The 18859-nt window shown below is 44.1% G+C and overlaps 1 protein-coding gene across 1 annotated transcript in view; it reads left to right on the top strand.

Moving 5' to 3' along the window:
* Positions 1 to 2059: 2059 nt before the first annotated feature.
* The window catches only part of GPC3 (glypican 3), a 455320-nt gene continuing 438520 nt past the window's right edge, over positions 2060 to 18859 (top strand). The window contains exon 1 of the mRNA XM_002720303.5: positions 2060 to 2686. Coding sequence (XP_002720349.1) covers positions 2512 to 2686 — 175 coding nt within the window. The 5' untranslated portion in view covers positions 2060 to 2511. The remainder of the gene's footprint in view (positions 2687 to 18859) is intronic.

Below are 18859 nucleotides of genomic sequence, written 5' to 3'. Positions count from 1 at the left end.
AAAATTATGAAGTAGGAGAAGAATGCCAGATACATAGGCGGCACTCAAATGTTTGTTGAAAAAAAAAAAAAAAGAGTGAATGAGCCCTCCATCCCTGACTCCTTTCCCATCCCCCCAATACGTACTAGGTCACTATGCCCTTTTAATTCTATGTCCTAAAGATCTCATAGTTCTTTTTTTCCTTTCTAAATCTCCTCTGCCACACGGCTTTGTCATTTCTTGTCTCAGTTATTTTCACAGCCTCTTAACTGGTCTCCTTGCTTCTGATCCTGTTCCTTCTCCAAACCGTTCTCCACAATTGCTGCTACAGAGATAATTTAATAAGACAAATATGAACTCACCACCCCCTCTGCTTAAAGTTGCCTTAAGTGGTTCCTCAGGCTCCTCTGCATACCTTCCAGACTCTTTGTAATCTGGCCCTTGCTTACCTCTGTCGGCCTCACTTCTTCTAACTTCCCGGCCTGAAATCATCACTTAAACCTCTCCCCCTGCAACTGGGCCACCTAGGCCCTCCCTGGTGTCTTTGTTCACACTGCTTCCTTTGCATAGGCAACCCTGCCCCCCAACCCTTTTCTCACCTCAACTCCTACTGGTCTTTCAAGTCTGAGTTTAGGGTATCACCTCTCCTGGGATGCTTTCTCTGATCCACCCTCTGATTCTTTGGGACTCTTAGCACTTAACACACATTGCATTCACATTGTGTGTGGCTATGGTGCTCATGAAGCTTGTAGCTGTTTGAGGTGAGGTACCATAGGTTAAACTGGGTATCTCCATTGTCTGTATCTCACAGTGTCTGGCACAATATTTGTTAATGAATGAAGGAATACATCAATGAATCCACTCCTCAGTGAACTTCCTCTTCTTTGGCTCCTCTTCTCACCTCACAAGTCCTGGGATAGACTTCTCTTTCCTAGCCTAGCACGGTCCCCCCACCCTCGCCCTCACCCCCATCCAATTCCTGGTGCCGAGGTTCTCCTTTTTCTCTTTTTTGAGTCTTAAAGTCTACTTTCTCCCAGGTCCTAAAAAAAAGAAAAAAAAAACCCTGTAATCAGATAAACTAATTCACACTAAGGTGTTAGATCATGTCCTCATACAAGCACTGATTGAGTTCCAATGGTGTGTAAGCCACTCTGCTAAGGTGTGCATGTGTGTGCGTGTGTACATTCATAAAAAGAATTACCCTTAGCATCGTAGGTAAGAGCACCTAAATGATGATTACAGGAATCCCTCCTATGACAGGTATTTGGGTCTCAAAGAACTGGGTCGTTAACTGTGAAATTTCAGCAGGAAAGGTGGGGATTTGAGTCCAGGAGACTTTTCAAACCGCCTTCTACTCCGCCTCGGAAACCAGCGAGCTCCAGCTCTGAGAATTTGCTGTGTGACATGATTTTCTAGCGATTTAGGCTGGCTTCCAGCCCCAGGTGATTTCGTTCTTGCCCGGTAGCGCTTTGCTTCATTAAGGGTCATCCGGGACTGTCCTGCTGGAGATCCCTTCATTTCACATCTTGGGGGAGCGAGTGTTTTCTCTGACTTTATGTGGTTTTATTGACACAAACTTAACACTTCCAGACTTTTTAGGTACACTAATCCAACAGGAGGCAGGCTGTGAAATTCCGAGCGGCCCCAGCTGCGTCTGAACGTCAGTATTTGTGGGCTGGCTATGAGAACCGGGCCAGAGCCGAGTTGGGCAAACGGTTCGCGGGAAGCGCCTCAGCGAGCAGGATGAAGAGGTGGATTTTGCTTGGAGAAGGGACACCCTGTGTGGCTCTGCTGGCCAGAGACGAGCTGGGCCGGACCTGGAGAGGGCTCGTGATAAAGCAGTGGTGTGCTTCAGTCAGGGACCCCCACCCAGCCCAAGGGAAGGATGGAGAGGTTGCAAAAACCCTGAAGGGAAAAGCCCTCCCGGCTGTAGGCCAATGAGCGGCGGGAAGGAGGAGTGAGGCTGGGGAACTTCTCCCAGAGCCAGTCAGAAGGGACGGCTGCCGGGAAGCCAATCAGCTCGCGCGAGCCTGCAGCCCCTCTGCAGTAGTTATGCCAGAGCGCCCTGTGTAGAGCGCCGGCGAGCGGGCAGCTGCGCTGGGCTGCAGGGAGCTACCGCACGCGCTCCGCACCGTCCTCTCGCGCCGCCGCCCCGCTTGGTCCCCGCGTCGCGGCCCCCGAGTCGTCCCCGCCGTGCTCTGAGCCGCGGCCCCTTAGCCCGCAAGCTAACCGCGGCACGACCGCCCCCTCTTCCCCCCAACCCCCCGACCCCGGGGCCGGCCGCGCGCTCCGTTCGCCCCGCCCTGTTCCTCCTCGCCCCGCCCTACCCCGGTCAGCCCCGCCCCGCCTCGCGCAGCCCAGCCGTTCCCGCCCTCGCCCAGCGCCCAGGTAGCTGCGAGGAAACTTTTGCAGAGGCTGGTTAGCGGCTAGTCTCTCGCTCCTCAGGGCCACTGCCAGGCTTGCCGCGTCCTGGGACTGCTCCCGCTCCTGCTGCCACCCTCTCACCGCTCTCCTAGCTCCCGGCGAAGCAGGATGGCCGGGACCGTGCGCACCGCGTGCTTGGTGGTGGCGATGCTGCTCAGCTTGGGCTCCCCAGGACAAGCGCAGCCCCCGCCGCCGCCGCCGGACGCCACCTGTCACCAGGTCCGCTCCTTTTTCCAGAGACTGCAGCCCGGACTCAAGTGGGTTCCCGAAACCCCCGTGCCAGGTGAGTAGGGGGCTGAGGTGCATTCTCCGCTCCCAGCCGGGAGCCACAGGGCGCATGGTGGTTGCACCCTCCCAAGCAAGCTAGCCCCGCGGAGCCGTGGTCGTGCGCCTTTGCCGCTGGGCACCCAGGAGTGATCGCTGAGTCGAACCAGCTGGGTCTAATGAGGGAGGGGAAGCATGGACGGTGTCTGCATCTCCCGGGCTCACGCTGCTGTCAGGGAAGGTGAGAGCGGGAGGAACCGCGGGGATCGCCTGCTGCTGAGAGCCCCCCCCCCCCGTTTTTTTTTTTGGAGGGCGGGAAGGTGGGCGCTATTTCCCCGGGCCTCAGCGAACTGGCGCGCCCCACAACCGAGCCGGTGCCTCGGGAATTTGTTCGCACGTACATGTCAGAATTTCAACCTTAGCTGGACCGCAGTCCAACCATCCTTTCCCCACCGCTGCCCTCACGCCTTTCGTACTCCAGCTTGAGTTCCCAGGGCTCATGGCCCCAAGTGCAGGCGAAGTTGAGGTCAGATCTCCGAATCCGCAGTGGCGGGGGAAGACACGCGGAGGGAAACTTTTGAGTGGGAAGGTCCCCCAAAAGAGGAGGACTGAACCTTTTCCTTTAAAACAGAGTCCCTGGTGCAGGTTGATAAAATGCTTCCACACCGGTGCTTCTGGCCCAAGGAGTAGGAGTCTAAAGATGATTGAAATCCTCCCCCCTCCCAGGTTCATCTGCCTCCTTGACAGGCTGGACCCTGAAGGGGAGATGGTTTTAGGTGGAGGAAAGTTTCTGAACGCCTGCCTTTTGTTCTGCACAATCAGATCGTGCCATAAGGGCATATTTTAACCTTAACCGGGGGCTGCCGCTGTCAACAGATGAATATTAATGGTCTTCTGTGATTGTCCAGCATTTGGACAATTCCAACAACGCCTGCCTTAGAATCCAATTAGGAGAACTCGCTACACTTGACAATGCAGGCCGGAAGAGTCGGTTTCCAGGAGGTTAATTCCTCCGAGGTGCGCTCAGAAGAAACAGCTGACTCTATTCGGAAACAAGACGTTTGTGGTCTCCCGGGTCTCTAACGGACCCCTCGGCAGTAAGCCGAGGTGCGCGTCCCGCGCTTCCGAGGGATCGGGGAGCAGCCTTCGCTAAACCGTGGCTCTCAACAAGTCAGGGAGGCGGGCCTGACGCTTGGACCAAGTTGTGAATGTGGATGCGCGCCCCGTGGGCGCTGCCAGCGGGCGTTCACTGGCAGGAGGTTACCTAGGCAGCCAGCGCGCCCTCAGCCTTTTCTTTAGGTTGATGAAAAGAGCCGAACGAGCCTGCTGTTTAGTTCTGCAAAGGTAATTGGTCACCCTTTTGGGGGACTGAAATGCATTTGCGCATATGTTAAATATTGCTTCGCAGGATACCATTCTAAGGGAGGGTAGAACTACCTCTTCCGCTGTTGAGTGTTAAAAACGTACCACGTGGGCGTGTGCAGGAGCTGTGAGGGGCGACCTATGAATCAGTTCTACAAAGCTGAAACAACAGGCGAAGTGCAAGTGCCATGGTAATTAGATTGCTAAGGTCTGGGAACATGCTTTTGTTGATAATATAAAAATTGGTCCTCACCAACCGAACCCCTACAAAATGAATGGGTCTGAGGTTGGGGTTGGGGCCACATTTGGCTGATTCCCGGTCAGGGAGTAAAGGTAGCACTTAAAAGCCAAAAACACCAGAGGAAAGTGCAGATAAGTCATTTAGTAACCCTCTTCTCTACACACACACACACACGCACACGCACACACACGCACACACACACACACACACACGCACGCTTCCCCTCCCCCCTCCCCCCAGCCTTCTGGCTGCCTGCCTCTTTGCAGCATCTGTATAAAAGTATTGGGAGGGCCCACACACTGTGTGTATGTGATTTGGCCTGGGCTTCCTCTCTCCCGCCCTTACTCTGCGCCTAGGGATGGCTATACTAACAGAGAACGGGGACTTGCAATACAGCTTTTTTTTTTTTTTTCATTTCCCTCTACTGTTCTGAAAACTCTGTAGAAGAAATCACTTTTCAAGGGTGTTCCGCATCTAAAAGCCAGCATTGCCCGCTCTAGTTCTGTTTAACAAACTGTTGAGTACACATGGCGGCCAGTATCCTGACTCTCATTGGAGCAAAGCCCAACTACAAATATGGCGATACCCACATATCTTGGATGTTCTGGGGGCAGTGCAGATTTCCAATACTCTGTTCTGCCTGGAAACCATGTGTGTTGAACTTTCGTTGGACAAATATGGTCACTCCAGATAGGGCAAACATGGTGCAAATCCTCAAGTCCGGGTCTGGAAAGAGCTCATCAGTATTTCACAGAAGAGATGATAATGGCAGACTAAATACAATGCCAAGTGCATAATTTCAAAATGAATTAATGTGTAATTTGCTGCTGTCATTCAGTGGTTGGAAATTGAAAGAGAGCTGCAAATTATTTGATAGTTATGAACCATCATGATGACCGCTGGACTCCCCCCCCATCTATATTTTAAGTCATGTTCAGCTTGTCTGCTGCACTGTATTAACTGCATTAAAGCTTTCTTTGTCCCAGATAAAATGAGTATCCTTCACAGTAAGGCGAAATTCTCCAGAATGTCTTGTTTCACTTACACGGGGAGCATTTTGGATTGACTGCTAACTTCGGCCATTAGCAGAATTGGGTTAGAGTGGATAAGGTACATTTCTTATGCTAATATGGATGAGACTAAATGGCATTTGAAATCAGCTAGCCTAAAAAATAAATCACTGGTGCTGAAGGACTACACTAGACTTCCACAAAGCTGATCTAAAGCTTTACAATCTCATGTTCCCATTTCTTTCAGACTGTTCAAAGATGCAAGATAGCAATTCTAAATAGCATGTCCCCAAAATCCATAGATCTCTTCATACCCTACTCTTCTTTTTTTTCCCAGGGATTTGTAACTTGGAAAGCAACACAGATGGAAACCAGGCGCACAGAGTTAGCATTTGGCAGAAAAATCCATATTAACTGACTTTCAGTGCAGCTCTTTTGCCCTTATTTAATTTAGAAAAATTCAGAAAAAAAGCCAATGAGCTCATAAGTCTAGATGTTTATTTTGTTTTGCCTAACCTACCCACAGGCGCAATCAAGAATGGATACAATTTTAGGCAAGGGAAGTGAGCTAGTAATCAGACAATGATGTTTCCAATTGTCTCAAGGGAATGTTACAGAAGTCTGAAAAAAAATTCCTCCAAACAAAAATCAAGTGTAATTCACTTTATGAATGCCATACACCACTTTTGTGGGGGGTGGGGGTGTAGAGGATGGATGGGAATGAGAAAATCAAACAAACCTTACTAATGTTGCAACTCCCAAAAGATTGGGGGATCTTGCCTTGGAGGGCCTTGGAGGGCCTTGGAGGGCCTTGGAAAGTGCAAGAACAAATCCACAAGGCCAAATGCCCCTACGGGTAAAAGGCAGCTTTGAAGAGCCAAAATCCACTTGGAGTTTCTTGAAATAGATGAAACAACATTAAAAAAAAAAAAAAAAAACAGCATTCTCAAAACAAAGAGCTTGGTATTTTTTTTTAAGTGTGAGAACTAGCAACCGTAACTGGGTTGCCAGCTGTGGTTCCCCAATTAGTTTCAAGTATTCAGCGGTCTCGGTGTTTATAGACAGAATAAGAAGTGATGTGTAGGAGGGTTTTCTTTCCTCTGAGATTGTACTAGATCGTTGGGTTAGCAGGTGAGTTGTTAAAACTTTGAAAAAGTTGTTCTATTGTATGCTAATGAAACATTTTAGGGAATTCTTCCTGACGTGGCCTGAAAATATACTATTATGCTAATCCTCATACTGGTAGTGAGATGTGCTTAGAAGAAGCTATCCATCTGAAGGTAGGGATGGCTGGTGATTGGTGGGGCACCTTGGCCTGAAAGGAGTCTATGACTTTCCACTCCTTGGCTGGCTCTGTATTAGGTGGTGGGGTTGCAGAGCTGAGTGAGGCACAGTCCCTTTTGTCAAGCAGCTCACAGTCTAGTGAGGGAGCAAACAGGCTTCCCAGGAAACATGTAGGATTAAATAGGGTGAAAAGGGCTAGAAAATACCTCCAGGAAATTGGCTGAAATGGTCACAATAGCGAGCCTGGGCAAGGGAAAAGAACTCAAGAGATGAAGTGGGAGATAGGGAGAAGTGTCTTAATAGGGCTGCCATCTTAAAAAGAATTTTCTTAATTCTTGGAGCAAATTCCATTTTGTAAGCATTAGGAAATACAGACAGAAGATTTGAATGAATGCTGCATGACACAGATGGTGTCAGTTTTGCAATGTGCTTTTTCTTATGGCCTAGTAGGTAGGTTGTATCCAATATTTTGATGCAATATTTTTGAGCATTCTGCTCCTTCCATCTTTAGAGTTGCAATGTTTGCTGTTCACTGTAGCCTAGAAAAAAGGCTGCTTATTACCAACCTGGGAGAAAAGAGTCCTGGATTTGTCTGGTATGAGACAAGACAGAAATGTTTTCTCCTTAAATGGCAGCTATCAATGACCATGCCAACTTTAGTGTTTGATGCATATACAAAAGCATGGGTCTTAAGAGGTATCTTATTACTCATTTCTAAGAAAATTGAAGATAATCACTTATAACTTGTGCACACGATACATCATTTGGAAAGAATTTCACTGGGGATCATGTTGCTCAACTGAAAAAGTTCTGGCATGCTGAATTTGTACATTTTTGTGAATGCTTCCTTTTACTCTGATCTCTGGTTTTTTTTCTGCATATGGTTATTTGTATGTTTTAGATTATAAGATTCTTAAAGGGAAAGCACTGTGTGTGAGCAGTATTCAGCACAATGTTAAGACCGCCATACAGCGTTTAGTAAATAAGTGATGAAAATAGGATTTCTAGATCTTTATGAACTCTATGAAGTCTCACGAGTTTTCTTTTTAAAAATTATTGGTTTATTTTATTGGAAAAGCATAGAAACAGGCAGGCAGAGACAGAGAAGAAAAGCAAAGTGAGAGACAGAGAGATGTCTCCTGTCCTCTGGTTCACTCCCCAAATGTCTGCAACAGCAAGGAGAGGGAGAGAACTCAATCCAGGTCTTTCACATGGTTGGCAGGGATCCAAGAACTTGAGCCACCACTTGCTGCCTCCTTCACATTAACAGGGAGCTGGAATTAGAAGCAAAGCCAGAACTGGAACTCAGTCTTTCTGATATGGGATGTGGGCATCCCAGTCGGTGGCTTAACCACTGTACCAAACACCTATCCTTCCCAAGCTTTCTCAAGCTATATGTTGTAATTCCTATTTTAAAAGCCTAACTCCGAATTGTTGTGGTACATTACTGGGGTGTGTGTACCAACTTTTTAGGTTACATATATTTCGACTAAGGATGGACACAGGCTTGCTTCAGTTAGCTGGCAACTCTCACTCTCGGGTGGTTGAGTGCCCAAAGAAATCAGCAGCATTGTTATGACTGGCTTAGTATCATTAAAGTTCAACTGTTACAGCACATAAATTGTAGGACATCCCTTAAATCAAGTCATGTTTGATTTAACGTCAGCTAGACCTTTCTCGCTAATGGTGATATTACCATATTTGGAGTTGAAATATAACACATGCACAGACCTGTTGATGTACTATCCAGGTTTCTGTAACCCAGGTCAAAATTCATGTATAGGCTCCATTCAAGAGACCATTCCAGAAGCCAGTGTCTATTTAGCCCTAAGACAAACTTGTAAATAGGTTTGATGGTTTTGGTAATGTAGGGTCTAATGGGAAGTGTGAGGAGAAAAATCCCCTGTTCATCTGCCCATATTTAGCAAATTGTCTGGCTTGAAACAGGATCCCCAGCACTCCATTAAGAAATGAGTATCAGAAAATAGACGGCAAGTCATGAGCCCCAGGCTGGCTTTAGAGACAGCATAGAGGAGTGGGAATTTACCTTTGCGATATAATGATAGGGGAAATGTGATTCGGAAACCAAGGTAAAGGTGGGAATATTAGAGAAAATGTGCATTTTGAAATTTGTGTGTGTGTGGGGGGGTGATGTTCACTGGATCATTAAATTCTTGAATATCTTGTTGAATATAGAAAGTAAAAGGAGATTTAGTGCCATACTTCAAATTAGGCCAGTTAAAGATCAGTTATCTAAGTCCTGATATTTTGAAATATTGTTCGCCATTTTTAAGCAAAAATGAGTCCAGATTTATTATGAAGAAAGGCGTTTTCACTTTTACTTCTCTTTATGTATAGCTGGACAAAGCCTCATTTGAGACTTTTGTATTTTTCTTCATGAACATAAAGGGAGTCAATGTTAGGACCAAAATGCATTGCTAGTGTTCTGAACAGTTAATTACTTATAGCTGAAATTGTATTTTTATACTAAGTTAGTAAATCTGCTAAATTATTTGAACTGTACTTAATAGGCTGATATTGATAAATAATTGATAGGAAGGGAGATAAAATACAAGCGAAAGTAGCAGTAAGAAGAGACAGGCAAGTCAAAGCCATTATAAAAGAAACCTCCACCCACTGTATTCCATGCATCTGCTTGAAGGTTGAAAGAGATACGTTTCTCAGAAGTGATGATTTTGAAAATATTTTGTATTTTTCAAAGTTTCCAGAATGAATCATGCATTTATTTCTTACTAATTGAGAAGGCAGAATTTGAGAGTAAAATTTTAATTGCCTTTGAAAATAAGATTATTACTGGAAAATTAGAAGCCCTGATTATGGCAACTTTAAGGTACATGCTCGTAACAATTTATATCTTCCCCATTAGACTGTGATCTCCTGGAGGTTAGAAGCTGTATTTTACTCATAATTGTATCCATTGTACAGATAATAGAGACTAAATGTATTTGTAGACTAAATGAATGGGATTATAAATGTATTACAAACATAAGATTTCCGTAAACCAATATTTTACTGTTGATCTGTTTTTACTGATTTACTAAGGTTTCTAAGAAAAGTTACTACTTTTCAGATCAGAACTCCATTTGTTGTCTATAGGTAAGTGATAAAGGGTATTTTATTTCATTTGGCTGCACTATAACTTCCTGAATGAAGTAGACTAGCCAAGTCTTACAAAAGGTAAGTCTTTTGTGTCCATTTCCAATTTTATTCTATGTAACTTAATGGTAAATTAAGGTTATGCACACACATATATAAGTATATATAGCTGTCTTCACTTTACAGATATGTGGTGTTTAGGTTTGTGAAAGTAAAGCAATTTGGTGTCAGCTACAGAAGCATATACTGAATATATGTAAGTTTTTCCTACTGTTTGGTATTTTTACCTGTGACATCAGGCTTCATAAATGTACATTTAAAATGACATAATCCAGGACTGACATTTAATCTGACAACTAATACACCATGTTCTGTACCTGAGGACCTGGGTCCTATTCTCAGTTCTGACTCCTGACTTCAACTTCCTGCTAATGTGGACCCTGGGAAGCAGTAGTGATGGCTCAAGAAATTAGGTTCCTGTTACCTACACGTGAGACCTGCATTGTATCCCCAGCTCCTGACTTTGGCCCTGCCCAGACCTGGCTGTTGTGGGCATTTGGGGAGTGAACTTGTGGATGGGAGCATTCTCTCTCTCTCTCTCCCAAAAAAAAAAAAAAAAACCTAAAAATAATAAAAGGACATAGCTATGGATATTTCATTTGAGTAGGGTAAAGGCCCTCATGAGAATTCTCTTAATTTCTATATGGATTAGGCCAAACTTTCAATTATTTGGCTAGGGATGATCCATCAAGCGGTTCTTTTAAGTAGAGGCCAGATAGGGAAGAGGGTAGAAAAGAAAGAGAAGATGATCATTTGGAAAGAAATATTGTAAATCTATTTGCATACTATCATCCTTAGTTACGGTTCTCTCTCTCAAACTCTGCGCATTCGTGTTAGCACATACAGTATCATCACATCCTGGGCTTCTCCATTCCTCTTTGTCAAATTTTGGATTGAATGATTGAAGCTGAGGGAAGCATGGTCAAGAGAGCAGGAGTTCAAGTGACAGATATAGGCAGGTGATTAAATACTCTCACTGTGGTATAGATCAGAAAGTTATCTGGAACATCACTGACAGAAAAGATTGGAAAACATTTTGCTATAAATTAGAAAGTTAAATGGCACATAACAGATGGGAAGCATTTGAATATGGAAATTGTCATGTGTGCAGAGCTAATACAGAGGGATACCCAAATCGCGTTTGGTTCCCAGAAATAATTTATCTGTACTTCTGCTTACTCACTGTCCATGGTTTTTGAAATACATAGCTTATTCATGGCCTCATCTATACTCTACGCTCATTGAATGCAGGAGCCATATTTGATTCCTCATGACATCCTTTAATGTGAGTAGAGTGCCTTGCCCAGTTGTTAATAAATTGAGTAATTAGTGGGAATGAATACCTAAAGACATAGTTTAGAGGGCTTTACCACTGTCCGGTGAGATTCTGAGATGGTCTCTAATTGTAGAATGACTGATTCCCTAAATGCATTGTTGTCCATACTGATTTGTAGCAGAGACTGAAGAGGTGATGGGAGAGCTGAAGTGTAAATTCATAGATTATATGTATGCATAGATATAGAGGGGTTTATATTATTTTGATAGTAGTATTCAATAGTTATTATTTAAGCTATTTAAAAGTTAATTATCACTCTTAGCAGTGGGTGGTCTTTCCTTTGTGTTCTGAAAGCTTGTTCTCATGCATCTCATGTATATATGATGCAGTAAATCCTAAAGTGTTTGTAGCTTCTGAGTTCCAGATACATGCTTGGTTCCAACACACATGCGCACACACACATACATTTGTATACTCATACATTACATACATATGTCCCAACAGGTGTATACCTTTAATAACCCAGAGAATAAGCTGAATTTATACCTGGAAGACCTAGGGGGTACAGCTGTTCAGAGATTAAATAAACCATTTTCAGTGTTACTGGTCCCAAATTGTTTGAGCAAATAGTCCCTGATTTCATAGACCTATTGCTTACTTACCAAGTTCCATCATTTCCCGCAATACAGAAATGTGATACTTGTTAAGTAGTGATAGTCAACCCACATTGTGAATCCATACACTGGATTCATGGCTTGTTGAGCTCCATAGAAATGAGAATGTGACCCAGGAGGTACTTTGCAAGTTAGGTTTCATCTAATGATTGTATCGAGGGCCACATTTCTCTGTTTTGGAAGACAGATGGAAATTCACAGAAAAGAAACTCACTAATGATGATCTTGATATGCTTTCTCTCTGCAAGCATATGCAGAGAAAGCTTTTAATTCAGTTTTGATTTAGACCAATATTTTTTGAGCATGGATTCCATAGCAGGTACGGAACTAGGAACTAATGAATGAGATAAAATCACTGCCACCAAGGAGCTTCCTGCCTAGTGAGAGAGCCAAACAAGGCAAACAAAACCATGGGTGTCAAGGCCGCCATAGAACTGGGTACCATGTAGGGGTCTGGCTGATGCACAGTTGCCTTAAGAGGGCTGTTATGTAAGGGGTGTGTAGAAGGTGCAGAGTTAGGAGACAAAATACACGTTTATTGGGATGGAGATATTTAGCTTGGAGGACAGATGGGTAAGTGGAGGGAAGATGAACTAGAAAAGTAGATGGGTAATATGCTGAGGAGTTTGAGTTGTATCCAAGGATGATGAGGAGCCATAAAAACATTTTAAGAAGGGAAAAATGGAGATGACTAGAAAGTTAGTAGTGGCAGGGAATTTGAGCAATGCAGGTGAGGAAGCAAGGGACTAGTAAACAGAATAAAAGCTAAGCTTGAGAGAGCAGAGGAAGTAGAGAAGACATGAGTTAGTGACCAGATATGAAGACAGAAGGAATAGTTAGAACCTCTCATTTTTCTGGGTGTGGGACCATGGCACATAATCGGTGCTCAGTAAATATTTTTGAATAAATGAGTAAAATCTAGGGCCATATTTTATGCATTTATTTGAAGTTAGAGAGAGAGAGAGACAGAGACCCAAAGCAAGTGAGTGAGCATACAAGTGAGTGCTTTCTTGTCTCCTGAATAACTCCCTAAATGCCTGCAATGACCAGGGCTTGACTGGGCTAAAGCTAGGAGCCGGGAGCTCAATCCAGCTTTCCCATGTGGGTAGCCAGAATCCAAATACTTGAAGCCACCACTGCTGCCTCTTAGGATCTACACTGGTGAGAAGCTGGAGGGGCCATAGCTGAGTATTGAACCTAGGTACTCTAATATGGGATGTGGGCATCTTACCTGGTATCTTAATCACTAGGCAAAATGCCCACTCCAGGAGCATATTTTCAGGTAAGTTCAGTTTTGAACAGGCTTGGCTGGAGGAGTTCTTTGATCATTGAGGTAGTTTAGGTCTGCTAGGTAGTTCAAGTAGTGTTCTGGATCACAGAAGGCAGAGAAATCAGGGAAGGAGCTACATGCTTGGAAATCATCAGGGTGTAGATGGTAATGAAAGTCCTGAGAATAAATGAAATCACTGAGCCGGCGCCGTGGCTCAATAGGCTAATCCTCCACCTTGCGGCGCCGGCACACCGGGTTCTAGTCCCGGTTGGGGCGCCGGATTCTGTCCCGGTTGCCCCTCTTCCAGGCCAGCTCTCTGCTATGGCCAGGGAGTGCAGTGGAGGATGGCCCAGGTGCTTGGGCCCTGCACCCCATGGGAGACCAGGAAAAGCACCTGGATCCTGGCTCCTGCCATCGGATCAGTGCGGTGCGCCGGCTGCAGCGGCGGCCATTGGAGGGTGAACCAACGGCAAAGGAAGACCTTTCTCTCTCTGTCTCTCTCTCTCACTGTCCACTCTGCCTGTCAAAAATAAAAAAAAAAATAAAAAAAAATAAATGAAATCACTGGGAAAGACTGTATATATGACTGGTGTTCAGGAGAAGCGTAGTTGGGACTCATCACCATATAGGCTCAAGTTCGAAGTCATGGGTGTGGATGATATTTTCCAGGCTTTTGCATGTGACATGTTTTAAAAATGTATTTTGCCAACATCTGGTGAATTTAAAAAACTGCCAAGGATTTAAAAATTTCTCTTGATTAAGAGAAAGTATGATTATATGTTGTCATAGTCCAAGACTTTGCAAATCAGATGTACTACTAAGCATGTGTGCATGCACACACACACAGCCACACACTGCATCCATAGAGACTTTATATAGATATACATTAGAATCAAGGATCATATTTCTATTATTTTTAATAGCAATGATTAATATTTCTGCATGTTTATAAAACTAAAGCTTGTTACTCTTAGCAGTGTGTGGTCTTTCACAATCATATCTTACGTTTGCGTTGTAAAAGTCTTGTTTTTATATGTGTCATGTACATGAATGCAGCCATTCAAGTGTCTGTAGCATCTCCACTCCAGTGACCTGCCTGGTTCTAGTATGGTAGCCCCTGTGCCCCTCTCCTTCTCTAGAGAAAATAAGCTGCAGCAATGTGTAGTCTTTGGAGCGCTGGTCTGTATTCCACTTAAGACTAGGCCTCCAGACTGGTCTCTGAAGCATCATCCCAGGCAAAGACTAGGAGTGTTTGTGGTAATTGGGCTTTAGTTGTCTATGAAGATGTAACATATTTTTGGTTCTGGGGGGCCACTGTTTAATATTCTCATTCTTTGGCATAAATTGTTTATTTTTTAAAGATTTATTTATTTGAAAGAGTTAGACAGGGAGGGGCGAGGGAGGGAGACAGAGAGAGATATCGAGATCATGATCATCCATCTGATGGTTCACTCCCTATATGGCTGCAACAACTAGGGCTATGCCAGGCTGAAGCCAGGAGCCAGGAGCTTCTTTCAGGTCTCTCATGTGGGTATCGGGGCTCCAAGTACTTGGTCTGTCCTCCATTTCTTTTCCCAGGCCATTAGCAGGGAGCTGGATCAGAAGTGGAGCGGCCAGGATACAAACTGACACCCCCATGGGACACTGGTGTTGCAGGCTGCTTCATACTAACTATTTTTTGAAGATATATTTATTTATTTGAAAGGCAGAGTAACAGGGAGAGAGAAACAGAGAGAAAAAGATCTTCAATCTGTTGGTTTACTCCCCAAATGTCCACAACAGCTGGGGCTGGGCCAACATGAGGCCAGGAGCCAGGAATTTCATTCTGGTTCCCAAGCACACTGGCTGTCTTCCTAGGCACATTAGCAGGGAGCCGGATCAGAAGTAGAGCAACTGGGACTTGAACTGGCACTCTAGTATAGGATGCTGGCATTGCAAATGGTGGCTTAACCTGCTGTGCCACAGTGCAGGCCCTGTCCTTATGTAAGCCATCATCAAGGTTTCTACTTTGATTCACCATGAACTTGAAACTCCTTATTTTCCAGTAGATTTTTGAGGCAACTTTCAGGTTGGTGGAATAGTCTGAAAGGGCCACAGGAAGATCATGAAAAATAACACTTACCGAGTCTCTACTTTATACTTAATCTCTAATTTAATCAGCAAACCTCAAAGGCAGATGGTGTCATCCCCATTTCATAGATGAAGAAACAGACTCAGAAAGGTTTATTTTCCTGATTGTTGTATAAATGGTAGAACCAGGATTTGCCTCTCCCAGTTTGTCATTTGTGGCTCATGCTGTTTTTGGTATATCCATTGGACTATGAGGGGGAAGGAATATAGGCTGTATATAAAGTATTTGATTTAAAGTCCCACACTCCTTCGTGAATTGTGATCCCTTCCTACTTGACTCTTTTTTTTAAAAGATTTATTTATTTATTTAAAAGTCAGAGTTACAGAGAGGTAGAGAGAGCAAGGTCTTCCATCCTCTGGTTCACTCCCCAGTTGGCTGCAACAGCTGGAGCTGCGCCAACCGGAGCCAGGAGCTTCTTCCAGGTCTCCTACGTGGGTGCAGGGGCCCAAGGACTTGGGCCATCTTCCACAGCTTTCCCAGGCCACAGCAGAGAGCTGGATTGGAAATGGAGCAGCTGGGACTCGAACCACAGCCCATATGGGATGCTGGCATTGCAGGCAGCGGCCCCCCTACTTGATTCTGTCTTTGCATATTTGCCCTCTTTCTCCTCCCTTTTGTTACGTGTAAGTGTTCTAGTAGTGTTTTGCTTTTTGCTCTTTCCTTTGACTCTTTGCTCATCCCCTCAACTTCATTATCGTTGCTGTTTGGTTGACTTCCATCTCCCTTTCCAACCAGATCTCTTCCTTCCTCTCTGATTCAGCATTTCCCAGTTGACTGCCAGAGCTCTCCATTCAGCAGTGCTTTGCTTTCAACAGAACCATCATTTTCTTTTCCCATTAACAGAAATCTGACTCGCCAACATTCTACATTGTTGGTGATGGCATCTATGGTAGACCTGAGACCTTGAAATCATCTTTGATTTCTCCATTTACACTTGTAGCTTAAATACTCTAAGTCTGCCTCTACCATGCCTCTCACTCATATTCCTTGGCATGTGTGGCATCTATTTAAGTATAATAGGCTGCTGACTCATTGCTTAAAGGATTCTGTAGTTGTCTGCCTCCGAGGTTTTGTTTAAGAACACCTGACTATCGCCAGTGCCTGCTGTAGTCTTACCCATCTTTGCAGATCTAACTGCAATGCCATCTTCTTCATGACTATAGCTAGAGATGATTCTCCCTTGGAATGCTGCTGTTGCTGTACTTCTACTATGGCCTTTGTTCTTGCTTGCTCTTGTAGTTACAATGGACTTGACTTTATTCTTCTTATTAGAGCCTAGTTTCTCAAAGCACAGTCTGTGGACCAGCAGCATTAGCATCACTCAAGATCTCATAAGAAATACAGAATGTCAGGCCCCACCCCTGTCCTACTGAATCAGAATTTGCATCTTAGAAATATTTATTATTTGTTTTCATCATTCGGGGCTGGGCCAGGCTGAAGCCCAGAACACCATCTGGGTATTTTATCGTGGGTGGCAAGTACCCAAGTACTTGAGCCATCATCTACTTCCTCCCAAGATGCATTAGCAGGAAGCTGGATGGGAAGTGGAATAGCTAGGACTCTGAACTTGCATGCTGAAATGTGATGTGGGTGTCCCAAATAGCAGCTTACCTGGCTGCACCACAAAGCCTGCCTCAGAATTTCTATTTTTTAAACAAGATCCCCAGATGATTTGTATTTTTTTCAAGTTCGAGAAGTTTGCTGCCAAGTATAAGTTCAATGAGGGCAAGAATTTGCCAGGACTTGCTACAGGGTCTTGTACATAATAGATCAATGTAACTTTGATTTTTCACATTTGTGCTATGCTTTGGCTATTCATTCATTGAAGTGTTGTAGAGATCTATCCACAGGAAATGAATTAGGGAGTAAGGAAGGAAATGACAGAGGGTGTGAGGGGAGAGAGGGAAAGGAGGGTGCCAAGAGATTGGGAGCCCGGCCTATGAAAGGTTGGAGTAGGGGAAAGGTAGTGGGGTAGAGAAATGAATGAGAATGTGGTATTGAACGTGCTAGAGAAACTCAGCAGGATTTCTCAACTTCATAGCGGATAACTATGTGACTAGTTGGAAAACACTATCTTTGCACATCTAGATGGGTAGAATTTCTAGTCTAAGCCTTGGCTTAATTAAATGTGGCCAGAAGCAAGTATCTCCTGGAATCATTTTGCTCTTACCCTAGGGAACCTGGTGGTTTCCTACTTTCTCTTTTGCTTGCGTTCCTGAATATATCTTCTCTGGCCATCCCTAAGAGCCGTAGAAAAAATGTGCCCAGTATTTCCAAGAGCCCCTTCTGTTTTCAGGAGCAGATATTCTGCTTTGTTTTCAAACTTCAAAGTTTATATCTGAAATAAAGGTTTATTTTCCCCATGGTATCCTGAAAGTTTTTATACAAGTGTTAATTTCTAAAATCTAAGTCATTTCTTGACTTTGAAACCTCAGTGCTGTGGGTCAATTTCCTAAAGTTGCCTGAAGATTTTTTTTGGCTCTCAAAAGCTGTCAGATTGGCTTTTCTTTGTTCTTTGAGAGAGTAAGGTTGCCTCACTCCTAAAGCCTAAAAGAGGTCGTTGGAACCAGCATTTATTCAAACATTCAGAGCACTTCACCAATAATATCCAATTTTATTTCAAATGAGGTCCTAGTGGTAATGAGACTTACTACTAACACTTCTGAATAAAATGGATGGAGCTCCTGAAAAGCTCATCCTAGAGTAGTGATGATTAAGTGGACTAAGTTGCTCTAACACCCGTAGCCGAGGGGAACAAGGGGTACTTCATCACAGCTTTCCTGGGGCTCAGTATACCTCCAGGGCTGCCAAGGGCGTGCCTCCGTCTGTCTGCTGCATGGCTCCCCACAGTTTGCCCTTTTCCCCTCCCTCCCTGTCTTTCTCTCCCTCTCTCTCTCTCTCCCTCTCAACTGGTTGTAATTTAAAACAGAAGGTGTTTTATGGTTTGTTATATTTATTGAATGGTTTTGTGTTTCTTGTTCTTGGGGGGGAAAAGATGAGTGGAATTTTTATATTTTCCTCTGCATTTTAGTGCTAAGTTGTGTTTCCTTTTCCTATAGCTCCTGATTTCTTCTTTTTCCTCTCTTCCTCCACCTTCTTTTGCCCTCTCCACATCATCCTACCCTCAGTGACTCTGGAGAGAAAACAGGCTTCCCCTTTCTGCCCACATATTTGGTCTAGGTACCTGGTTATTTCTCTTGGGATATTGTGGAATTCATTTCTTAGTTTAGAAATATGCCCTGATGAACTTAACATTCCACTTTCTAAGAACTCTGAGTATTTAAAAGCCTTTTTGTACAGATAGGACAAGGCTAGCTATACCCAACTTGAGTGCCTCAGATCATTGCTATGTAGTTTACATTCTCTTTCACTTTGTCATAATTCTTAATGAATGCAAATTGCATCTTTGTTCCTAGAAATTTTTTTACATTGAATGCTTTCCTTTTTTTACTAAAGATAAGTGAGTCCCTTTGAAACACTGCTAGTATAGAGTTGAACTGACACCTACCTTGTAGGCTAACCACATTATACACTTCTTTTCCCTAATGAAGTTATCACATTTCAGGGACATTGTTTCGCTTGTGGGGTTTCATTGTCCCAGTTTCAATCTTGACTTCAGGTTAGATTGTATTCCATTTGGACTATCCCTTGGTTGTTTTTTTTCTTCTTTCCTTATGAGGATCTTTTGTTTGCCCTGTATTGTATTTGCCAAGCTTGGCCAAGGTTGTTAGGTTATGCATTTGTGTATAAATATTTAACAAGATAAG

This window comes from Oryctolagus cuniculus, chromosome X, assembly GCF_964237555.1.
Source record: "Oryctolagus cuniculus chromosome X, mOryCun1.1, whole genome shotgun sequence".
NCBI lineage: Eukaryota > Metazoa > Chordata > Mammalia > Lagomorpha > Leporidae > Oryctolagus > Oryctolagus cuniculus.
This window is presented reverse-complemented; position numbering and strand designations above follow the sequence as displayed.